General features: G+C 34.7%; 1 protein-coding gene across 2 annotated transcripts in view; it reads right to left on the reverse strand.

Moving 5' to 3' along the window:
- Window positions 1–27,267, reverse strand: part of LOC150104101 (F-box/WD repeat-containing protein 7-like) — a 234,683-nt gene that overhangs the window by 112,908 nt on the left and 94,508 nt on the right. For both annotated transcript variants that reach the window (XM_090396763.1, XM_090396761.1), the window contains exon 4: window positions 944–1,026. In XM_090396763.1, coding sequence (XP_090252889.1) covers window positions 944–1,026 — 83 coding nt within the window. The remainder of the gene's footprint in view (window positions 1–943; window positions 1,027–27,267) is intronic.

Genomic DNA, 27,267 nt, shown 5'->3' on the forward strand with positions numbered 1-27,267 from the left:
AGCACTCAGATGTGAACTGTAGACTAAAATACACAAAGATTATTGAAGAAAAAATGAAAGAGTTTGAGAACAGGAATCAAACCTTGGAGATTCAGTGGCAAGCCTTGAAGAAAACCCTGATTGATTCAGCCAGAGAGGCATGTGGTGAGGTTGTGTGCAAGGATAGAAAAATCAGAACTCCATGGTGGACACAGGAAGTTAAAGAGGCAGTGAAGGAAAAGAAGAAAGCATATCAAAAGTTCCTGGCAAATAAGTCAGCTTTTGCTCTTAGAGAATACAGAGACAAATGTAAGAAAGCGAAACACTGTGTAAAACTGGCTAAACAAAAGTCATGAGAGGACTTTGGCAAGAAAATAGAAAATAAATATCAAGAAGGTGGTAAGATATTCTGGAGGTTATTGAAGAAGCTTAGAAATGGAGGAAAGAGTGCTGTAAAAGGAGTTAGAGATGATAAAGGTGACATGAAAACAGGAGAAAAAGATATCCTTGAAGTATGGAGTAATTACTTTGAAAAACTGCTAAATGAAAGAAGCAGTGATGACAGCACAGTAGTAAAAAACACTGACCAGGCATGCAGTATTTAGGAAAGAACTTGACATTGTTAGCAGAGCTCAGTTCAGGTGGTATGGTCATTCAAACAGAATGGGAGAGGAAATGTCATTAAAACAAGTGTTGTTTGCCAGGTTGGCAAGAGGAAGACCAAAATGTAGATGGATTGATACAGCAAATAGTGCCTTAAAAGACAACAGATTAATATGGTAGAAAATTGTTGATTGGAAGTTAGTAATGGTGTAACTCTTTCAAGTAGTACTATCATAATATACAGTACCCCCCCCCCCCCGAGGGTACATATCAGGAATTTGATGATATACACAAAAATGATTTCTCTTACATATTCATAAATAAAGAGCAAATCAACTTAAGAAATAAATTTAATACTTACTCGCACATTTCTGATGCCCTACAAGATTTTTTACTTGTTGAATTAACTCTACCGTCTATTATACCCTCTGATTTTCTTTTAAGCTAAAATAAAAATAAGAATTTGTTAATGCTGAAATATATCATGATAAAATAAGTAATGGAACATGAACATATTCTATTTTAGAACAAAATATACTGATATATCACTTGAAGGTATTTCTCTATACTATCAAACTGCATATGAAGAACTTGGAGGTGTTACCACAGGATGCCATATCAGCAGCCAGTAATGGAGATGTGAGGGTGTCACCTTGGCCACAAAATGCATAGAAAGATGCAGTAGCTATTACCAAGGGAGCAAAATATGTTCAGAAGAATAGCATACAATACAGTGGGCCAATATGGAAATGATTAAATGATTAACTAGGAGTTCAAAGGGTTTATACAGGATTCAGGTTATAGTACAACATTATGTAAAGTGCTGACAACTGTAGTTTCTATTGAATGGCAGGTGCACATTGCTAAACATCAACTATGGTGATCATCAGTGGAGACTATACCATGTAAATGATATCATAACCTGTATAATGAGCATTTCAAATCCTCAGTATGGAGAAACAAATTATGCTGTCTATTTCCAAAAGACTGGGTGAGTGTGAGTATGGAATGAATGAATGAAGAATGCCTTATGGCAAAAGAGTGCATCATGGATACAATGGCAAAAGAATGGTAAAAGACTACACCATCCAAAATTAACCTGAGGGGAACATTATCAGCCAGCCAATGGAAATGTAAAGGTGTCACCTAGGCCAAGAAATTTACAGAGACCAAAATGTATTCAGAAGGGTAGTATGGAAATATAAGTAGTCCAATGTGGAAATGATTAACCAGAAGTTCAAAGAATCTAATGAGACTGAAGTTAGCAGGACATTTTATATATATATATATACAGTCATATCCCAAAGTTACATGGTAGGTGGGACCAACAAAAAGCACGTAAGTCGAATTCGCCTAACTCGGGGTATAATTTTGTAATTTATATATAGAAACATACAATTGGGACCAAAGGTTTACAAAAACACCTTTTTTTTTTTTAAGAAATATAATCTAACTGTAGTTTTTCGTACATAAAAAAAAAGAAAGTTATTTCGATGTTGATGGTTTCATAACATCTAATAGATTCGTCTGACGGCATGTCTTTTTCTTGTCACGCAAAATTTCTTCATAGCAAGCCAATGATTTTTTTATTCCTTGCCTTGTGGCTACAATTCATTCTTCGTTAGAATCCATGTCCTCCAAAATCTGTAAACCTTTCTTTTACGATTGTTCTTACTGTGGATTCCTGTAGATCGAACTTCTTTGCTAGCTCACAAATTTTCATTCTGCCTTCAAAATCCTTAATGATGTTGAGTCTAATGATGTCTATAGTCGACAGCACAAGGAGGCTGTTTTTTTGTCTAGTATCCGGATTTTAATCGGATCGGATGCAACACGGAACTCAACAATTAATCATAAGTTGATTTATGATACATCAAAAAATAAAAAAGAACTATTTTAGGTATATTTTCATAAATTTTAATCAAAAATTACAATGATATAATCGGGTCCAGGATACAATTTCAGAATTTATTTCTTCATTTCCAGGAAGATCTGAAGGGGCCCGAACGGAAGACGACGTACATTCATAATTATATGTACCATTCTGTACCATTTGTTGTTCGTTTAAACTCTTATCTCATATTTTTTGACACCTTTTAGACGACTTTTCTTCTGCGGCGCCTGTGTATATGCACACTTTGCACATGCCACCAGCCAGGCCTGCATGTGGCTACTATAAATGGGCACATCTATTTTTTGTATGTAATCGGTAAATGTTTGTCAGCAATGGGGAAATGTAGTGACTAAGCCAATTTGACCATGGACAGATATTTGGGCCCCAGAGGGCAGGTGCCAGTATTTTGGAAAGAGCTGCACTTGTTGGTTGCTCCCATATTACTGTATCAAGGGTGTAATACCAGGACTGGATTAACCATGAACAGACATCCAGCAGAAGGGCTCAAATTGGTCAGCCACACGTGGTTGATCCTAGAGGTGTCAGGTGTCATGACTGGTATCGCAGTAACAATATGCAACAGTCACACAGCTCACCCACCATTACAACAGTGAAGCAGTTCGACCCATTTCTAAATGCACTATGTAACGTATTTTGCTTTGCCTGGGGTTTCACAGCTGGAGACCTGCAAGGATACCAATGATGATGGCCAGGCATTGCAAACAATGACTCACATGGGCCAAGGAACATCGGCAATGGACACTTGAAAGATGGTTGTGTGGAGTGATGAGGCCCATTAACTGAGGCCGGTGGAGGTGGTGTCATGGTCTGGAGAGATTTTTCCTAGCATTCTCTAGGTCTTTTGGTTATCATCCCACAAACACTGAATGGTGAATGCTACAGGGACCTGTTGGCCAACCATCTCCATTCATACCTGCAGGAGGGCTATCCCGCCCACATTGCTATCAGGACAACGCACCTTGTCTTCGGGCTTGTACAACTACTGAATGGTTGGAGGAACATGACAATGAATTCAACACATTGCCTTGGCCCCCAAACTCCCCCCTTACTGCAACCAATTGAATATGTGTGGGATATGCCAGAACAGGATGTGAGAATTGCTGATGCTCCTCCATGAAATGAGTATGAACTGACAGAGGTGTGCAGTAGACATGGGTCAAGTTATACATACAGAATGCTCAACATCTTGTGAAATCTGTTCCTAGGTGTCTGTGAGCTGTGATTGCACAGAGAGGTGGACCAACACATTATTAAGTAGGTGTTCCTAATGCAAAACTAACTCAGTGTATGAGAGTTTGATTTAGCTGGAGATGAAAAATTACAGTTTGTTTCCACTGCAGGAAATGCAGTTACAAATCAACTCACTATCAAAAACTAATGAAAAGTGCTAAGAAAGCACATAAGGCAAAATGATATGCTCAAGGAAATTCATTAGCAAACTATCTCTGTGTCTCCATGGGATAGCTATAAAATGTCCAAAAAAAAGGGATGTATTCTACCACTCTTCTTCTGAATAATATAGTTAATGGTCTGTATATTTAACTGCTTCATCAAGAACTCACTTTAGTAAGTATGGGAGTGGCAAACCCGAGGTACAATATGCTGGACCATGCTTTACTTCATGTAATATATATCTGTTATATTATCTGTAGACTGGTCTCTCCCTTTCTTTCCTTTCTTCTCTTTTTGTTCCTTCTCTCAATGCTATTAGAGTATTCAAGGGATAGAGATAATCTTTTCTATTTTGCTATTTCATTTCATTCTTATGAAGAAGGAGTAGCCAGATATAGCAAATCAACTTCCATGGTTGTGGGCAGCAGTATACACCATTACTGATCTTGAGGCTGAAGATCAATGACATTGGCAAGGTTCAAGATTATGATGCAGAAAGCAAGAGGGGAAACTACTGCATTCAACCTCCCCAGACCAACTACCATGGCAACTTAACAAGAACAATGGCCCCGAGTTCCCGGCATCCCTTAAATGGGACATGGGTGCTAAGAATCTCTGGTGAACTAATCAAAATAGGAACATGGAATGTTAGAACTATGTTTGAAGCTGAAAAGCTGAGAAATGTTATTGAAGAAATGAGAAGACTAAAAATACAAATCTTAGGCCTGAGTGAAATAAGATGGTCAGGTTCAGGTAAATGCTGTTCCAACAGTATGACACTATATTACTCTGGAAGCAGTAATAATAATATTCACCGAATGAGTAGGAATATTAATAAGTAAAGAAACATTCAAAAGTGTACTCAATTTTATTCCATTCTCCAATAAGTTAATGCTCCTACTCAAAGGCCAAGCAATCAACATCAATGTTATACAAGCGCCTCCATAGCGCAATTGGAAGAACGACGGTACATTGCGCCCTTCGATTGGAATAGGTCTAAGTTCGATTCTTGTCGCGATGGGAGAAATCTTTATGTGGACTTTTTCAATCGAAGGTGAGTTAGCCGATCTCATACGGAGCTAGCAGGGTTTTTTCTCCCAGAAACTCAAGTTTTTCATTCCACATACAGACAAATCGGCCTTTCAGAACACACGCAATTTACAAACAAAAAATACTAGTTGTGGGGGTGGGCAGTAGATGGCGTTGATTGGTAGAGGTTCAGTGTAGTGATGGAGACAGTTGTCTAGTAGGTGCCCTCCCGTGATGAGTCTTCGGACTCCTTGAAGGTGTCGCGAATAATAATAATAATAATAATATGCACCGACTGTAGACAAGAATGATGCAGAAATTGACCTTTTCTATTCTCAACAGAAAGAACTTCTCAAAATGACAATGAAACACAACATTGACATCATCTTGGGAGACTATCATGCAAAAGCAGGGAAAGGAGAATCACAGTAGGACAGTTTGGACTTGGGATAAGAAATGATAGTAAAGATTTCTTAATACAATTTTGTCAAGAAGAAGACCTAATAATTACAAATATGTAGTTTGAGCTACCAAACGGAAGACTCTACATATGGAAATCTCCACAGGACAATAGCAAAAGTATAGTCAGAAATCAAATTAATTACATCTTAGTCAATGAACGTTTTAGAAGTAGTGTAAGGAGTGTAAAGACCTATCCTGGTGCTGACATTGGTTAAGACCATAATCCACTAGTAGCAGAACTCAAATTGAGACTAAAGAAAATCCAAAAAACAAAACAGATGAAAAAATTAAATTTAAAAAATTTAAACAATGCAATTCAAACAATGAAACTGAAGCAGGCAAAATAGCTGTAATTATAATAGTTTAAACAATGCATTATTGGATTCACAGAAGATACAACTCGGTTGGATGATTCTTTTGAGACCAACAAGGAGAACTCACTAGAAATGCTTTAGCAAGGAGTCAAGGTGATAATACAGGCTGCAGTGAAGAAGTATCTCGGCCCACTAAGAAGACCAAGAGACCCATGGATATCAGATTCAACATGAGAATTAATCAAAAGAAAGCAGTTGGAAAAACAGAGAGACACAGGGACTGAAGAATACAAGAGATTACACATAGAGACGTCAGAAGAGCCATCAAGTAGGACAAAGAAAAGTTCTATACTAATAAGCGTGAAGAAATAGAGTTACAGATGAGGAGGCACAATTATAAAACAATGTTTTATTTAGTTCGTGACTTAAAGCACAACTTTAAGCCTAAACTGAATGTCATGAACGACAGGAATGGCGCATTACTAACAGAAGAGTTGGAAATCAAAAACAGATGGAAAGAATACTGTGAGGAACTGTACAGCAGAGTAGATAAAGAAAATGTGGAACCCTCTCACCAGGAAAATTTTGATTTGGAACCTCCTCCACTTAGGCATGAAGTTGAAAGAGCAGTTAAGCAGCTTAACAGCAATAAGGGCCCAGGTGCAGATGAAATCCCAGCAGAGTTAATTAAGGCCACAGGGAATGGAGGGATAAGAGTGTTTCATAGATTGATTACAAGGATATGGGAGACAGCATCATGGCCTAGAGACTGGAAGAAGTCGGTTTTCACCACTACATAAGAAAGGTGATATGAAGGCATGCAAGAATTATAGAACTATTAGTTTAATATCTCATGCAAGCAAAATTTTATTGAAGATCATACTAAATAGGATTGAGGCCAAAGTTGAGGCAGAGATGCCCGAGGAACAAGCAGGTTTTAGAAAAGGTAAGGGCATCAGAGATCAGATCCTTTGCCTCAGACAGATCATAGAAAAATATAAAGAATCCAGACTCCCTCTGGTAATGTGTTTTTTAGACTACTCTAAAGCTTTTGACCGTGTTGAGCATGTGAAACTGTGGGAAGTAATGAAAAAAATGGATTTTCCTCAACACACTATCAGGTTGATAGCCAACTAATAGCAACATATAGGGAGCAAGAAGCAATGGTAAAAACAGATGTTGGATTGACTGACTGGCTTCAAGTTGGAAAAGAAATCAGACAAGGATGTTTACTTCCTCCTCACTTGTTTAGTATATATGTGGAGGACATCATGCGTGAAGCATTGGATGAGCTCAGGACAGGAGGTAGATTGATCAGTAATCTGAAGTATGTTGATGATACAGTACTCCTTTGAAGAACCAGGACTAATTCTTGACAAAGTTAACAAGATCAGTAATACAGAGGACTTCAACTCAATCCTATGCAACATATAAGGAAATACAAACCGAGAAGCTCTTGAGAAACAAGTGTACTTTAATGGAGAAAGAATTGTGGAAGTCAGCAAGTTTGAGTACCTGGGATCCATTATTAATATGAAGAATTGTTCAGAATCAGAAGAAGATTAGGAATGGCTAAAACAACAGTCAGAGACCTGTCTAAAATCTGGAAGGATGGATCTATATCCATGGGAACAACGTTGAGGAATTTGGATGCAGATGTTTTTCCAACAGTGACTTATGGATGTGAGACTTGGAACCTAAATAAGTCAGATAAGAAACAGATATCTGCTTTTGAGATGTGGTGTTACAGAAGGCTGTTGAGGATATCATATACTGAAAGGTGTACAAATGAATGGGTGTTAGAAAAGATCAGTGGAACTTGAAGACTCCTTAAGGATATTGACAGAAGAAAGGATGAAGGGAGGGGGAACTTCTCAGAACAGTAATAGAAGATAAAGTTCCTGGAAAATGAGGAAGGGGTAGACCATCAATGAGATGGATGGATGGTGTGTGTGTGTGGAGTAACTGATCTTCAGAGAGTTGAGGCCACCAGAAAAGCAAACAGCAGGACTACATGGTGAGGCCTAGTGTGGCACATCACCGAACATCGGAGTGACCATACGGCAACCGGAGATGCCCAGTGAACACAGAAATTGAGAAACAATGCAAAAATAGAAAAAGAACTTAAATTAGAACTTAACAGAAAAATTACTTATAACGCTAATGATGACAAACTAGAAGTGAATGAATTATGGAAGAAACCAAAAGAAGAATTATTAAAAATAAGAGAAATACTCAGTTATAGTACATCTCACAAGCAGAAGGAATGGATGGCTGTCGAGATCTTATCCCTTATGGACCAACACAGACTGCATAAAGATTAAAGATACCACAAAATATAAAGAGATACAGATTAAGATAAAATCTAAAATAAAAGAGGCCAAAGAAAACTGGAAGAAAAAATAAATATGAGATTGACATTCTACAAAAAACTATGATGACTAATCTTCACAAAAAATTTTAAAATAATAAAGAATTCTTGGAATTAATGAAAAAACGACATCCTGTGCTACTTAAGACTAATGAAGGAGAGATAATCCTAGAAACATCTAAAAAAGAACAAGTTTGGATTGGCACCATTTTCTGATAATAGATAAGACTTAACAAATTCAAGGAATATAGTCTGAGGCTCACCTATTTCATTTTTTGTGAAGATTAAAACCATCATGTTTTTTTTTTGTTTTGTTTTTTTGTAGATCATCAAAGATGATCAAATTATCAAGAAATGGTAATGCATGTGGACCTGATGAACTATCAGCAGAAATGAGTAAACTAATCAATAACAGTAACACTGATAAAATTGTAGAATTATTCAACAGAATTTATGGCACTCGTAAGACTGGAGATGAACTCAATCTTTATTGAATTGCCTAAAAAAACCTAATACAAAAACTTGTGATGATTTTAGATTGATTAGTCTAATGAGCCAGACTCAAAATATTCCTAAAAATTATAACAGAATATACCAAATATGAGATCTGAATTAGTGAAATTCAGTTTGGCTTCAGAAATGGCCTAGAAAAAAGAGAAGCACTTTTCTGCTCATGTATCTTAGTACAAAGATGCAGAGGACAACAAACTAACCTTTATATTTGTTTTATTGATTTCAAAAAGGTTTTGATAAGTTCCAGCATAATAAACTCATAAACATCTTGGAACAACTAGCCCTAGATAATAAGTATATTAGAATCATTTAAAACCTCTACTGGGGCCAGACTACATCTGTCCTAACAGACAACATCAGGACAAGCAATATCAAAATTGAAGTGCGAGATAGGATGCGTACTATCTCCACTTCTGTTTGACATCTACTCAGAAGTCTTATTTTTCGTGGCAAGGCAGGCCTTGAGCCAATTAATGAGTAAAAAATTATAAATGGGCAATTAATAAATAATTTATGCTATACAGATACTGCTGCTTTAATTACAACAAATATTCAAGATCAAGATCTTCAACTATACCTAGAATGTGACAAGCAATATCAAAATTGAAGTGCGAGATAGGATGCGTACTATCTCCACTTCTGTTTGACATCTACTCAGAAGTCTTATTTTTCGTGGCAAGGCAGGCCTTGAGCCAATTAATGAGTAAAAAATTATAAATGGGCAATTAATAAATAATTTATGCTATACAGATACTGCTGCTTTAATTACAACAAATATTCAAGATCAAGATCTTCAACTATACCTAGAATGTGTCAACAAAGAAAGCACAGATGGGCATAAAAATTAACCCCCCCCCCCCAAAAAAAAAAAACTTATGATAATAAGCAATAACTCTTTGATAACAGATGACTTAATTCTAAATGGAAATAAAATCGAACAAGTGAACAATTTCAAATACCTAGGATCCTTGCTAAATTAAAGTTTGGACTGTGAAATGGATATAAGATCAAGAATTGAAATTGCAAGATAGTCCTTTAATCAACATGAAACCGATTTTATGTAATAATGAATTAAACATTGAAATTTGAGTACGAATGAAATGCTATGTATGGTCAAGTTTACTATAAAGTTGAAACATGGACGTTAAAGGCAAATACAATAAAAAAACTGGAAGCTTTTGAAATGTGAATATTTAGAAGGATGCTCAAGATCCTGTGGACAGAGAAGTGAATAATGAAGAGTTACTGAGAAGAATAAATAAAAATCGAGAATTAATTAATATTATGAAAAGAAATAAAACTGCCTACTTAGGACATCTAAACCATAAATATAACATTCTCCAGGTAATACTAGAAGGTAAAACCAACAAGAAGAGAAAACCTGGAAGAAGAAGAAAATATCATGACTAGACAATATAAAAAACTGGACTAAACTGAACACAGAGATCTTAATCAGAGCCACTAAAGACAGAAATACATTTGCAAAGGTAGTCGCTGAACTCTGTTAGGAAATAGCACTTAAACATATTTAACTGCACATTTAAACTTTTAACTTTATATAATCTTTATCCTGAGGAATCATCAATTTCCTGATATGCCTTAAATCAATAAGGCATATCAGGAAATATACCTTAAAAGTATATATAGGATCCTATGAGTACTGCACAATGTTTATTACTGATTACTGACGATATTCCTCCAAATTAGTCTGTTTCAGAACTCCACTATTGTCAGATCCCACTTTTCTGTCATCTATGGTATTTTCTCACTCAATCTTGTGCCATCCATCAGGTTGTCATATCTTTTTCAAATATGAACACTTGACTAGTGCCCATTATGATTGGATAATGATATCCTATTTGACATGCAAAATGCCAATTTCTTTGTTGATGGGATCAGAGCACTGGAGTACTGCTGGAAGAAGTGCCTCAACTTACAAGGGTACTAAAAACAAGAGGTGTTCATCCAGTTCTGTTATGCTTAGACTATGAACTTTTCATCTGTCCCCCCCTCCCCATTAATAACTCATTAATTTTTTTCTAGAAATATTAACCACACTGACATCAAAAATGGATGAAATATATCACTCCTCATACACTTTGACATGAATACACATCAAAGTCAGTTAGGTAGTTAATTACCAAATAATCCTAAATGATATTCCAAGAAACTGATCACATAATATAAAAAAATCTATTAGCTGGTCTCATTTCTGATTTTTTTACTAAATTTCTCACAGCTATCAGTGAATGAGAGTGTGCTTTCATTGACTGCTGAAAGTAAAACAATTATATTGGAGAAGATTTTCTTATGTGAATTATATATAAGAAATTTGAAGCCATTTCATGGTAGTAAAATCAACTTAGCATTTCAATTCAACATTTCAACCTGTGTAATATCAGTTCTAAAACACTTTTATTAGTGAGTAACATGATAGATGTTTTGTATATCATCTAATAATAGCTTGGATTTTGTGTTTTCACATTCAAATGATCAACTTACAACCTAGTAAAATATGTGAACATATTATGCTTATGATTCTCATTTTCTGCAATTGGTGTTATCTTGTAAATAATTTTCTCTTTATTTATCTACATTGATTCTTCATCTCTTTAGTTGCCTGTCACTGCACTTTTTATCATTATCTGCAGACCTTCCTGTCTTAAATTAGAATACTTATTTCTCCTACGGTGATGTTTAAAATGGGCAAAAGTAGATGATAACAATGTTGTCAAGTTGAAACAAAATCCCTTGGCCTGTTGTGCTAGAGGTTTTGTAACTCTCATATGCATATGCTCACGTGTGCACACACAAACATACATTACCTCTTGAATAAGTGACTACAGATCAGCCCAAGCATTCATATATACACTTCATCTTGACGTCCCTCCATGTGTTAGGTAGGTTAAGAGGCCCATTAAGAGCTAACAAGCATAACTACATAAAAACCTAATTAATTGCTCCAAGAAGTCACTTCTTGAAATGGTTAAACACCCAAACAGTCATACGGATGAAACTAATTTATGCTTCATATCCATGTCATTTCAATAATATCCAAATGTTATTTTAATTTCAACTGGCACCTTTCATCTATGTGATTGCTGACAAATAAACGTGATAAGGCCAGTAAAGGGGTTAATCCTATTGACATAAAGTTCTATGCCATTCATTTATATACATAAGCATGCAGACTTTGCCGATCCATGGTAAGATAAATAACAGTTTATAAGGCAGTAAACCAGAATCAAAAAAACACGTTTCTTCCTAATTACATACGACTTATTCAGGTATAAAACGAAAACTAGTAAACAAACAGTAAAAGATTAACAAGGTTATACTACTATATAATGCTAGAAGAATTTGATGATTTTAACAAATATTTCTAATTATACATTGCATTGTTGAGCATGTTGTGCATGTGTTTGGCTAGCAATGGCTAGGGTTTATTCCAACAAGGTGATACTAAAGTTTCTATTTAGTTGTTTTGGTTCCAATGCTATTCCTAAGGATTCTAAAATTCTTCTCTCGGCTATGTTATAGTAATGGTGTAATAGTTCTGACTTATCCTATAACACTTGATGTCTCACTGCCACAATGTCTTGTGGGTCAGCTGCAGAGAGTACATGTGACAACAAAGCTGAGGCCTCACTTCTTTGGTATTTAATATCTCTGTGTTTCATGATAGATTTTTCTGTCTGTCCATAGTATGATGTCCTGCATTGGCACACCATAGTCAGCAAATACCTGGATATTTATGTGGACCATGTCGAAGTTTTAAGGATTGGAGTAGTGATCTAATCCTAATAAAGGGAATGAACACTGTTTAGATTTTATGTTCTCTAAGTATTTTTGCAAGTTTTATGGAAATAGAGATAATATATGGGAGAGTAATAAAAGCCTTCTCTGTTTTCTTCATCATTAGAAGTATCTTGAATCACATGTTGGCTAAACAGTCATGAGATGTGTGCTCATTATAGCCATTTTGTTGAAAAGTATTTGTTAGAAATTAAAGTTCTTTAGCTAGTTAATCCATGTCAATAATGAAGCAGTGGGCTGTTGCTCCTAGTAATGAAATAATACCCATTTATTGAGGTCTTATTGGTGGGAAGTATATATATCTGCATGCCTCTTCCCACCAATTATTGGTAGGAAGAGGCATGCAGATATATGTCAGTATATGTGGTTTATTAAAATATAGAAACTTTTAATTTATCTTATTCCTTAGTTTATTTATCTTATTCCTTGAAGATCCAAAAATGGGAGTGAATCATTAGATTCTAACTCATAGGTAAAGTTTATATTAGGATGTTGGGGACAGTACTTCTGGAAATTCAAAAGTGCAGGTAGTCCATACTTTCAGAGTAAAAAGATATCATTGACAAACAATTTCTATGATTTAGAATGGTTGGGCCTTTCTTTCAGATGTTTCCATATAAAGATTTAATAAAACTAACAAAAGAGGACACTCATGGCTATACCAGAGTTCTATTTGTATGTTGGGTTATCATACTTGAATTACATAGGGGGATATGCAATGTTTGAGAAGACTTTGAGAAATTATCTTGTAGCAGGGCAAGGAGATTCTCGGTTGGAATGTTGGTGAACAGATTTCGTATTTCCTAAAGTTGCTGATACTGCAAACAAAGCACTTGAAGTTTTTAACAAAAAAAAAATTGCAAATGGTGTCAACAGGTTAGTTTTTCTATACCAGTGTAACGTTTCTGGTATTACTCCCACATTTATCAATTTTTAAGTAAAGCAAGCTACTGGTAGGGGGACTCCCTAGCTGGACAGGTAGAGAGATAGGTGCCAGTCTAAGAGAGATACACTCAGGTCTCTTTTTATGTGATTTTGAAGTTTCATGCAAATTCGGGGTTTCTCCGTTGTACATAATGAACAGCATGTTGCAGCACATTCTGATGTAACGTAAAACCAGTGAGTGTCCTTGAAGTTTAATTTTGCATGCGAATGTGTTTGTCTTTTTATTATTGTAAGTCTAAATTTTGCTAATTTTTATTTTACAGATTTAATTTGGCTCAATGGAGGAAAAAAGCACCAATGAAAAGCAATTTCTTTGGAAATGAAAACTGCAATTTTAGATCTCTTAGCAGAAGGAGAGGGATCTACTATAAGAGCGATTAAAAAGAATGAAGTCGCAATAAGAAAATCTGTCATTTCTGGTACAAAACTAAGTGCCAAATTATCCTTGTACTCAAGAGATGATTTATTAGAAAAAACGGAATGAGCATTTGTAATTTGGATTGAAGAATTAACTCAAAGAAGAATTCCTAAATAAGTGGTTAATTAATTAAACAAAAAGCTCTTCAGTTTTATGAACAGACAAAGCAATTGGAGCATTTACTTCCACTTCCCAGACTGATAAAGAATTTTTGGCTAGCAAAGGATGACTAACAGGTTTTTAAAAATGGAATGCACTTCATAACGTGAAGATTACAGGCAAGTTTGCAGCAGCCAAATATTTTCAAGAGAAGTTAGCAAAATTATTGAAGATGGTGGAGATTTTCCCGATCAAGTGTTTAATGCTGACGAAACAGGATTGTTTTGGAAGAAAATTCTAGTTTAACTTACATCGGCCTGGGTAACAACTACTGTATTTACTGAATGGTTCAATAATTGCTTTGTACCAGAAGTGGAAACATATATGAAGCAAAAAGCTCTCGATTTTAAAGATTTATTAATTGTTGACAATGCACCATTGTCAACCATTAAGGGACAAAGCTATATAACGGAGAGGAGACCCTCCACAGTCTTTAAAGGAATGCGGAGATCCAACCAGGGCTTCCGACCTAATGTTCAATCCTCACCTTTTCGTGGTGCACCCTGTTGGGTATCTACCTGGATACTGAACAAATGAGGATGAGCTGGCAAATTGGGATTTAGCCGACCAAATTGTATTCTTATTGGCTTAAACCAATATAGAAAATGATGGTACAACATGACAAAATTTCATGCCGGCTGGGGCGTAACCAGGTTAAACAAGGAGCCCCCGTTGTTTTCACCAGGGAATCAGGGCAAACAGCGAAAAGTCAGCTAGTGGAATAAATTCACATGGAGAGAAGAGCCAAGAAATAAGAAAAGTCTCATTGACTATGTTATTGTTGATAGTGACGTTTTCTCCCTGGTGGAGGACACCACAGTGTACAGAGGATTTGAAATTGGAAGTGATTACAATTTAGTCTTCAGCAGGATAAAATTGAATTTCATATTGAAAAGAATAACATGTAAGTTTTAAAGAGAATAAAAGTTGAGCAGCTCTCAAATGTGAACTGTAGACCAAAATACACAAATATTATTGAAGAAAAAATGAAAGAGTTTGAGAGCAGCAAGGAAACCTTGGAGATTCAGTGGCAAGCCTTGAAGAAAACACTGATTGATTCAGCCAGAGAGGCATGTGGTGAGGTTGTCTGCAAGGATAGAAAAATCAGAACTCCATGGTGGACACAGGAAGTTAAAGAGGCAGTGAAGGAAAAGAAGACAGCATATCAAAAGTTCCTGCCAAATAAGTCAGCTTCTGCTCTGAGAGAATACAGAGACAAATGTAAGAAAGCTAAACACTGTGTAAAACTAGCTAAACAAAAGTCATGGAAGGACTTTGGCAAGAACATAGAAAATTAATATCAAGAAGGTGGTAAGATATTCTGGAGGTTGTTGAAGAAGCTCAGAAATGGAGGAAAGAGTACTGTGAAAGGAGTTAATGATGATAAAGTTGACATTAAAAAGGGAGAAAAAGATATCCTTGAAGTATGGAGTTATTAATTCGAAAAATTGCTAAATGAAAACAAAAAGTGATAGCACGGTAAAAAACACTCAACAGGCATACAGTCAGGATTACATATCCATACTTGAAGTAGAAAAAGCCAACAAAGGTTTGAAATGTGGAAAGGCAGCATCCAGGAATGCGTTAGCAGAGCTAATCTAAGGTGGTATGGTCACTTAAACAGAATGGGCGAGGAAAGATTAGCAAAACAAGTGTTCTCTGCCAGGTTGGCAGGAAAACGACCCAGAGTAAGACCAAGATATAGGTGGATTGATACTGTACAAAGTTTCTTAGATAATAGAAATATAAGATCTGATAATGTTGGAGTAGATGATATTCGACCATAAATGCTGAAGTACGGTGGTATAAAAGTCTTACAGTGGCTGCACTGCATAGTTCAGAAAGCCTGGATAGAGGGACGAATTCCCGATGATTGGAGTAGAGCTGTCACAGTACCCATACATAAAAAGGGAAATAAAACTAAATGTGAGAATTACAGAGGTATTTCCCTACTGAGTTCCTGGCAAGATTTATCCAAGCATACTTGAGAAACGGTTGAGAAGAATTGTGGAAGAAAAGCTTGGTGAGGAACAAGCTGGATTCAGGCCAAATAGAGCCTGTCAGGATCAGATCTTCACTTTACGACAAATAGTTCAAAAAGCATGGGAATATAACAAAGATCTATATTTAAGTTTTGTCGATCTAGAAAAGACATATGACAAGGTGCCAAGAGAGAAGCTATTCAATACGCTACAGTTATATGGTGTCAATAGGGCATTATATCAAGCAATACTTAGTCTTTATTTGAGTTGTAGGTCAGCAGTTATGATTGAAGGAAGTACAGGAAGATGGTTTAATGTTAAATCTGGTGTGAGACAAGGATGTACATTATCCCCTCTGTTATTCATTATCTATATGGATCGCATTATGAAGAAAAGTGGTATTAAACATAATATCAAAATCGGAGATGTGAATATCAGCTCTTTATTTTATGGGGACAATGTTATACTTCTAAATAAATCCACTACAAGTCTGCAAGATTCCTTGACTAAATTGAATAACTGTTGTAATAGATATGGTATGAAGGTCAGCAATAAAAAGACAAAGACAATGAAAATAAGCAGAATCGTTGAAAATGTCAACTGCGTTGTGAACGGAGAACCTGTGGAACAAGTAAAACATTTCAGCTATTTAGGCACAATTTTTAGTAAAGATGATAAATTAAAAAGGAAAATAGACAACAGAATCAACAAAGCTGGCATGGTAGGAAGTCAATTGAAAAAATTCATATGGAATAAGAGAGAAATTAGTCAGAACACTAAATTAATTATATACAAGACTGTGTTCAAACCAATTTTAACTTATGGATCTGAGAGCTGGGTCAGAAGTAAAATACTTGACCAAAGACTAGAGACCAAAGATATGAAAGTCCTGAGAAAGATTAGAGGCGTGAACAGATGGCATCAATGGCAATATCATATTAAAAACGAGGATATTAGGAAAGAACTTGACATTGTCAGCATCCAGGAATGCATTAGCAGAGTTAATCTAAGGTGGTATGGTCACTTAAATAGAATGGGCGAGGAAAGATTAGCAAAACAAGTGTTCTCTTCCAGGGTTGCAGGAAAACGACACAGAGGAAGACCAAGATATAGGTGAATTGATACTGCAAAAGTTCCTTAGATGATAGAAATATAAGATCTGATAATGTTGGAGTCTTGACAAGTAACAGACTAATTTGGAGGAAAACTGTAGATAGGAAGTTAGTAATAATGTAAATTTTTCATGTAGTACTATCATATCCTGTACACCCCTTGAGGGTACATGGCAGGAATTTGATGATGACATTCACCAAGTCATCCGCATTTAGAACATCCAAATGTGCAGGTAGTGTTTTTTCACCCAATACAACAAGTATTATTCAGCCATTAGATCAATGCATAATTGCTACTTTTAAAAAATATTATGTTAAGCACACTTTTAATTTATATTGGACAAACTAGAAAATTAATCATTAAGAGTAAGTAACGTTTGGAAAAAATTTTCTATTTTGGACTGTTTAAATCATGTTGCATCTGTTATCGTTGAAATAAGACCACAAACTTTAAATGCCTGCTGAAAAGCGGCTTGGCTTGGATGTGTTGCAAACAGTGCAGCATTCAAACATATACATTATCAGATGAAATCATTACTTTGGCACATGAAATTGGTGTAGAAGGTTTTTGATACATTTAGCCAGAATGAAGTAGACAAATTGCTTGTGGATAATGCCTTAAGTGACTATGATATTATTGGATATCGATTAACTTTAGATATCGTTGAAGATCCAGAAAACGATAGTGAAGCGGAAGTAAAACCTGTCCCCCTCACTGCAAATATAATTCGAGGTCTTGAACTGTGCAATAAATTGGAAAATCATTTTCTTGTTAATGACACAAATTCTGAACGAGCTTTTAAATTCCAACGTGAGCTGAAGAACTGTATGTCTGGATATTGCGAGCTGTATAAAAAAATTAGTAAAATCATCATCGCAAAGTTTAATCATTGATTACATTATCAGAAGAAAAAAAATCAGCACAGAATGAGGGTGAAGCTAATTCTGTTTGTGAAGAACCATTGCCTTTACCATACAGATCTGATGCACTGACTATCTCTTCTGGTGATGAAAGTGATTTTGCATTAGTTTGCAAACGTTCCCAAATATTGTCTAATAGCGACGATAATTATGATGAAAAAATGTAAAAAAAAAAGTGTTACTTTTCAATAAAATTAAATGCATAAAGCTTTAAAACAAACTTAGGCATTCTTATTTTTATAAACTTTTTTATGCGATGTTAGAAAATTATGGAACATATCCCTAATTTTTCAACGTTAGTTAGGTCTTTTCGTGTGATTTTTTATATGCAGTTTTCTGTGGATCCTACTTACCGCATAAAAAGAGACCCCGACTGTACCGTGGGCCTCCAGGTTGGAGGTTTTGCCTAAGGCTGGTTTTTACCTTATCAAGTAAAAAATTTCTACTATGGATTTTCAACTGGAAAATCCATAGAGAGAAAATGGAAAACGACCAAGAATGGATAAAAGTAAAAGATTAAGAATCTTGGAGATTTTAAAAGTAGCCACATATGGAATGTATCAAGCATAACAACAAAGGAATTAGAATTAGCAAAACAACTAAAAATATTAATATAGCTATGATAACAAAAAGAAAAAAGAAATTAAAGGGAACAAAAGACATGATTTCACTATGTTATATAGTGGAGTTGACCAATATATCAGAACTTCTAGTGGAGTGGAAATCGATAATAAATGGAAAAACAGAATATGATGGTACAATTCCATAAATGATCAAATTATAACAGTAAATTAAATACAAATAGAAGCTACTTAAATATTGCAGGAGTATATGTCCCTGAAGAAGGTAGAAAAGTGGACTGAACAATTTTATGAGGAACTCCAAATGCAGTTAAATAAATTTAATAAAAATGACTATATCTTAATAACAGGAGATATTAATGCTAGAGTTGGAAAAAATCCAATCCCAAACGTCCAAATAGAGAAAATTGCATGAATCAAAATGGTCAAGAACTACTAGACATTTTTTCAATAATTTTCAATAATTTTAAAATAATTTTTTTTCCTTCAAAAAAAGAATATAAATAAATATACTTGGAATGGGAGAGGAACAAGATCTATAATTGATTATGTCATTACTAATAAGAAACTAACTTCATCTGTGCATATGTTTACAGAGGAAATGAAATTTGTTCAGTTCATTATTCAATAGTTTCTAAAATAGACATTCTAACAAAATGGAGAAAGGAAGTATAGTACACCCACAGATACGAGACCCTTTGACACTTCTGTTCATGTCAAAAGAAGGAGAATCCATTCTGATTATAGGGTAATCAATCCGTATTGTGGGATGAGTGTTTACTATTACAGGTCAGAAAATTAACTTCTCTTTTATGATCATTGTAGTTTTTAAAATGGTAACTATTTTGCTTGTATAATAATTGGAAAATTTTATGTATAAAGCACATGATTTCGGGTGTTGGTGACCAATTCGTACATCACCTTATTTCTTTTTTCCCTTCAACATAAATTGACTCTTCTTGGCAGTCTTTCAACGACAGCTCTTGCTTATGTGGTCGGACTATAAATATGAAAAAATAAGAAACAAAACAGGTATACAAAGTATATCTGTTACAAGAATACATTAAAATGCTATATCAATCATTATTAACAGATTATCTAAACGAAGCCAAAATCTATGAAGATATAGAAGAAGAATGGAAAACTAATAAAGATAATTCATAAAGCAATCTCTAAAGTACTTGGAAAAATAAAATATCATCATCATCAAATTCCTGCCAAGTACCCTCAAGGGGTGTACAGGATATGACAGTACTACATGAATTATTAAAAATTTTTAAATTTTAAAAATATTAAAAAGAAAAACAAATGGCATACAAATCATTCCTTGAAAAACATGCAAAGGAAACAGAATAAATATCATCATCATGAAATTCCCACCATGTATCCTCAAGAGGTGTACAAGATATGATAGTACTACATGAAAAATTTACATCATACAAAAACAAAATACAGCTAAAACAGTACAGAAACCTCACCAAGAATCTTGGGAAAAATATATTAATAAAACAAAAGAAGGCATACACGTAAGACAAGACATAGCCTATAAAATATTAAGGAAATTAAACAATGAAGAAACAGATACATCACAAATCGACATAATACAAGAGAAACAATGGATAGAACATTATAAGAATTTATGGTATGACCCAAATTTAATAAAAGAAAATAATAATGAAGAATCAGCACTGATACAGAACCAATCAGAGTAGAAGAACTGAAAGAAGCAATAAAGGTATCAAAAAAAAAAAAAAAAATCGACTGGATTACATGGTATAAATACAGTTTTGGAAAAATGGTGAAGAATATTTACATCACAGATTTTTAAAATTAATAAATAACTGTTGGAGGAAATGTGATGTTCCATCATGCTGGTCAAAAGCTAAGGTTATAGGTATATTTAAGAAAGGAGTCAGAGATGATTGTGGAAATTACAGAATAATCAGTCTATTAAATACAGGTGACAAAATTAACAGTAAATTCCTGAGTAAAAGAGACTTAGAAACACTGCAAACAATCTATTCTCAGAAGAACAAAACGGTTTCAGACAAAGACGATTATGTATAGACAATATTTATGTGTTAAATCAAATTACTAAAAAGGGACAAGAATTTCATTTAGAGACTCATCTGGCCTTTATAGATTATGAGAAAGCTTTTGATAAAATACACAGAAAATTATGGAATACAGGTATCCCTTGTTTAACGAGGTTTTGCTTAATGCGGGTTTGATTATCGCGGAGAAATTAATTGCGACAATCCCTTGATATATGCAGCAAGAGTTTTGATTAAAGCGCCTTTAACCCTGAGGAGCTCGCAGCTGATCTGACAGATATAAGCAAAATGCTTAGTATAAATATTCTTACACAATTCAGTGTATAGCTTGGAGGTCATGAGTAGCTGTGCATTCATATGTTACAAGTGATATTCCGCACTGTTTTTTGCTGTCAGTTTGGTTTAACATGTTATGTAAAGGTTTGTGATATTTGACAGTAAAATGTATCTGAGAGATACCGCAACCTCCGATGTCAGTATAGTATGGTTTAGTTTTTTTTTTTTTTTTTTTTTATTCTTTGTTCAATAATTTTTAGATTGTAACTGAAAATAAATAAATCATCATGTATTACAATAGAGAGCCAAAGATTTATTTATCATACATGTCCTCTAGGAGATGTGCTTTACATTTACGGAAAATACTATGCAAAAGTGATCTGGAGATTACTCCACCTTTACTACAGTTGCCCATAAGGTTGGTTATGCTTGCATCCTCCGAAACTTTTAGTTTCTATATATTCGGCACGAAACTCTTGTAGTTTCTATATTCGGCTATGAAATAACGTTGGATTCAATATCCACTTAATTTGTACCATCATGTATTATATTTGCAGTATTTTTTCTTTATGTTTTATTGCTTTTTTGCCAAGGTCTGGAGAGTCGGTTTGCTTGTTATCATAGAATTTATGCCGATAAGAAAAAAACCTAAAACTGTTCAAATGACTCTTGATAACTTTTGATAAAAAATTGCAGTAAATAATGTAGGTACAAGTATTTATCAAACATTTACTTTGCATTCATTTTTTATCTTTCCTAAAAGAGTACCACATAAAACGAATTATTAATACAGTAATCGATCATGGACGAATTGTAATTTTTACCATTGTTTATTAGATTTGATTAATGCGATTTTGATATATGCGGTAATATCGAGGGATTAATTAACCACGTTAATTGAGGGATACCTGTATAATGAAAAAACAAGGATATCCATTACATTTGGATGTTATACAAGGTTTATATATATAGTTATACAAAGTTTATATATATAAAGACACAAAAATACAGCTACAGTTAGGTAATAAATTAATAAAAGAGATTGAAATTGATTCAATCAGATTATTAAAACATGGAAAACAATAAAACAAGGTTTCTGATTAACCAGATTACATTACGCAACAATGAAGATGCCCTTCAAAAATCAATATATGAATTAAACAAAATAAACCAATGATAAATAAAATAAAATAAAAAAATAAAATAAAAAAATTTAAAAATTTCACAAAATCAAACAAAAATCATAGCATTTAAAGGTCAAGAACATGTTAGAACAAAATATTCATAGAAGAAAATGTAAAACAAATGGGGATGGTTATGAGGATAAGAGGGTGGCTGCTGGACAGATATCAGAAAGTGATATATGGACTGACATAAAAAAAGGCGACTTGTGGTGTGCTGCAAGGTTCAGTAAGTAGATTTGCACGAAAATGATATAAGACAGAGGACTTCAACGCATGACCAAAAGAGCTCTTTGCCATGGCCTGCCGGTCATTTTGAAAAAATAACTACTTAACATTAAAACGTCATTTAATAAAAAATAATTTCAACAAAGACCACAGGCCACTAAGCTATACTGTGGTATTTAGAATTGTAAGATGCTTTCCAGATTCACAAGGAATGCTGTGCATTTGATACTTTACATAAAATCCTATAAAAATAAATATTTTAAATAAAAATATAAATAAATAAATACATGCTTCTTCAGCCATCTACCAGCACCAAACAGTACTTAAGTACTAACTTTGCAGGTAGATGGCTGAAGCAGTAATTCGTTCGAGTGCGCTGTCTAGTGCCTTCCAGATACATCTTGAAGGTTCTACATACTTTGTTATTTTCATATAAATACAAGAGGATCTCATCCACAGTCAGTCAGTCAGTCAGTCATGAAGAGTGTGATATTCGTGTATAAGCACACGCAGGTTCGTCGTGTCAGCCATAGCCTATTGTGGTTTTATATTGCCAGACTTTTTTTTTATTAGTGTGAGACACATTCAGTGGATAATAACCATTACACAGCCATTTTGGATCATTTTTTGGGTTCACCTTCCATCACTATGGCGTCTACGAGTAAAAAGCATAAATCAAGTGATTCTTATCGGGTTTTTAATGAAAAGTGGACCAATTTGTACTTTTTTGTGCTGAGCGACGATAAACCAGGGTATTTAATTTGTCATGAGTCAGTGTCAGTATCAAAAGAATACAATATAAATCGACACTATGAGACAAAGTATGCATCCAATTTCGGTCACCTTCAAGAGCAGCTTCGTGTGGACAAAGTAAACCATCTCCAAATTGATTTAAAATGCCAGCGTTTAAAATGTTTAAAAGGCAGAGGGAAGAGTGCGTCAAAGTAAGTTATGTAATAGCTGAAAAAATTGCTAAAAAAATCAAAAGCCTTCTTAATTGGCAAGTTTGTGTAAGAGTGTCTCATCGCTGCTGGGGATATTCTGTGCCCAAATAATAAGGAAGTGTTTAAAAAACCTAGTTTGTTTGGGCTAACTGTAGCACAACGTGTCGAAGAACATGTCAATGACATTGAAGAAACTTTAAAAAAACAGTCATCCGAATTTAGATCATATTCACTTGCTTTAGATGAGAGTACAGATGTGAAGGATACAGAACAACTGGCTATCTTTGTCCGTGGCATTGATCAACAATTCAATGTGGCAGAAGAACTGCTAACTCTCGTACCTATGAAGGGAACGATGAAAGGCACTAATATTCTTGAAGCTGCCAAGAAAATGCTCTAGAGTTTCGATCTCATCTTAACCAACCTCAAGGGTGTGGTAACTGATGGTGCCCCTGCTATGGTGGGAAAGAAAGAAGAGTTTGTTGCGCTGCTATGGAAAGAACCGGAACTAGAAAGAAAAGATTTTGTCCATTACTAATGTTTAATCCACCAAGAGGATTTGTGCATGAAAATTATTGGATTTGAGAGTGTCATGAAAGTTATTGTGACTGTCATCAACATTATTAGGGCAAGAGAGAATCATTGTCAATTCCAAGGGTTTTTAACCCAAGAGTGCAAAGCAGATCACAGCAATGTGTGTTGGTTGAGCAGAGGGAAGGTTCTTACAAGAGTCTGTGACTTAAGGAGCGAAATACAAGTTCATGCAAACTAAAGGAAATCCAATCGTGAATTTAACAATCAGAAGTGAATGACAGATTTTGCCTTTGTGACTGACATCTCGTTGCATATGAATGACCTACATATGTGGCTACAATCCAAATCTGTTTGATCACATCAAAGTTTTTGAGGCCAACCTCAAACTTTGGGAGGCACAACTTGCAAAAAAAAAAGACTTAACTCATTTTCAGCTTCTTGCTGAGTCCAACTGTTTGTCTATTTATGAATAGGCTACAAAACTAGCTGTGTTGTGAAGCGAGTTCAAGAGAGATTTAGTGATTTTCATAACCAACAGTCTTCTTTAGATTTATTTTCAATGCCATTCAGTGTCGATGATAATCTGAGTTCTTGCAAGACAAGAACTCAGATTATGGACCAACATCTCGAGAATGCTCTGTGCATAGCGACTTCCAACATTGATGCCAACATCGGCAAGCTGGTCAAGGAAAAACATTGCCAAGTTGCCCATTGACATTGTAAAAAATGAATGTTTTCTTCATTAAATTATCATTTTTCAAGTATTCATTGTATTTACTTATCATGAATCTGACTCCTACCTATGCTCTTAAAGCTGAGTTTGTTTATTTTTATAGGATTTTATGTAGTATCAAATGCACAGCGTTTCTTGTGAATCTGGAAAGCATCTTACAATTCTAAATATCGCAGTATAGCTTAGTGGCCTGTGGGCTTCACCGAAATTTTTAATGCGGCCCACACTGTTTTGAAAGGTTGAAGACCCCTGATAGAAGAAATAACCTGACAGGAAATATTCAGTTGTTTGCTGATGATGCAAAATTAGGCAGAGTAATAGTTAATCAAGTTTAGAGGACACGTTGCTAGGGTTGCACTTAAGACTACTTGGCTATTGAAGAACACTTTAACAAGTAGAGATAAGGAAGTTGTTATTCCTCTTATGTTATGCCTTGATATGTTCACACCTGGATTACTGTGCTCAGATCTGGTCTACTGGGTTTCTTGGGAATGAGGAAGAAGAAGCAGTGGAGAAGATTCAGAGACGAGTGACCAAGATGGTGAGTGGAATGTTCCCTATGAGGATAGATTGAGGATGTGTGGATTGCAGAAGTTGGTTGATAGGAGAAAAAGAGTGGGTATGATAGAAACGTTTAAGCTGCTTAAAGCATTTTATAGGATTGATGCAAGGGAAATGTTTCAGCACTTAGCTAGAGGTACCATAACAAGGAGTCATCCCTGGAAATTGAATAAAGGTGTTGTTAGCAGGGGTGAGAGGACTAGATTTTTTGCTTGGAGAGTTGTGAATGAGTGGAATGGGTTGTCAGACTCAGTTGTGAGTGCTTTGTCTTTTAATGGGTTCAAGGAGAGGTATGATAGATTGTGTGGATAGTTTGGGTCTCCTGTGATGAGTCATTAGACTCCATGGAGGCACCTGTAGAATAATAATAAAAAGAAAATAACAGAACTGATGACACGGTTTAATTATTTAGTCTGCATCATAACATATTTAAAAGATAGAGATGAAAAAATAAAGATATTTCAGAAACACTAAAAAAAAATATAAAAGTAACTCAACTAAAATTTTATAAAGTAATGACCACTTCCACTCTATTGTATGGTTCAGAAATATGGACTGTTAAAATGAAGGATGAAAGTAAAATACAAGCTGAAGAAATGAGATTTTTATGAGAAATTAAAGAATGCACAAAATTTAGACCATATAAAAAATGAAGACATCAGAAGAGAGCTAGTTATTTAAATGAAAGATCAATGAATATAGAGAGACATAGAAAGATCTATTTAGGATGGAAAGATATTGGTCACCAAAAGAGCTGAATTAATATAGACAAGGGGGGGGGGGGGGACAGAGGAAGACCAGCTACAAGATGGAAAGACCAGCGAAACTGGAACAGGCAAATGCCTAATCCTTGAGGAGGAGAAGAAGAAATAAGAAAAATAGTGTTGCTTAATGAACACACCGCAATACAAAACATTTGCTTGATATCATTGGCGGCCCGTACATAAGTACTGTGACACTGCAGCACCCCCAAGGAAAAAATGAAAAATTTAAATTTTGTTTGTTTATAAATAATAATGATGCTTACAACATTATATAAATGCAATACAACATGTTAAAGGTTACAACATATGTTTCGGATTGAATAGTTAATAATTGGAATTGTTCGATTAACGCTTTAGAACTATGAAACAAATACACCGATCTAAAGCAGTGTCGATATTATCACATTCGACCAATTGCAGCCAGACTCGCCGATATTCGTTTGCGCTTGTGATTGCACATTACAAGTCATTTCGACACTGCTCAAATGAGTAGTGTATCGTATGCTTGTGCGCATTATTTCTGTGAGATACAAAACTTTTATTATTGGTGCGTGTTTGTGAGGGTGAACTATTCTTTTGCAAATCTTATTTTATTTTGTTAAAATAACATATAATTATTTATTTATTATAGATACAAAGCTGAATTATGACGAGTGTCACTGTTGAAAATATGAAAAGAATTATATTTTTCAATTATCGTTACATGAAACAAATACATTGCAATCTAATGCAGTGTCAGAATTATTGCGTTTGGCCTAATGCAGCCATATCGCCAATATTCATTTGCGCTTGTGATTGCACATCATAAGTCATTCCGACACCGCTCGTTTCGGCAGTGTATCATATGCTTGCGTGTTATTTTTGTGAGATACGAACCTTTTATTATTGGTGCTTGTTTGTGGTGAGGGTGAAATATTTTTAATAAAGCAATTTTTTAATATATGTAAATTTATTTATTAATAAATTGGTTACTGATTAGGAAAAAAATAATTTTTTTAATTTTGTATATGCAGCACCCCCACTTAAAATTTTCACCGGCCCCCACTGCTTGATATACTTAAAGACAAAAAAAAAAATTATACTTTGTTGATATACCTGAAAATAAATTAGATACAAATTTATGCAGAATATGACTTACACTGTCAACAGACAAGGAAACAAAATTTATGAATATAACATAATCGAACCGATTAGAAAATTTAATAGTTTAAGTTCAGAAAAAATATGGATGATAAAATCTCGTAATCAGCTTTTCATAGAAAAAAACATTTGTCAACAAGTCTAAGTAAGTTTTATCTGCAGCAAAACAAGTTGTTCTTAGCAAAGGCCTTACCTTTATGGTCTGTCTCAAAAAATTAATTAGTAAAGACTTTTGTTAACAAAAACTGAATGAGTTACTTCTATCTTACCTCCACAAGAGGAGGTACTTGTTATAAATGCAGCTTTAGAATGGGCTGCTCTCAAAAGTCTAAGAAAAAAT

The sequence above is a fragment of the Typopeltis vanoorti genome, chromosome 8 (genome assembly GCF_054136105.1).
Source record: "Typopeltis vanoorti isolate ZY-2024b chromosome 8, IOZ_Tvanoo_1.0, whole genome shotgun sequence".
NCBI lineage: Eukaryota > Metazoa > Arthropoda > Arachnida > Uropygi > Thelyphonidae > Typopeltis > Typopeltis vanoorti.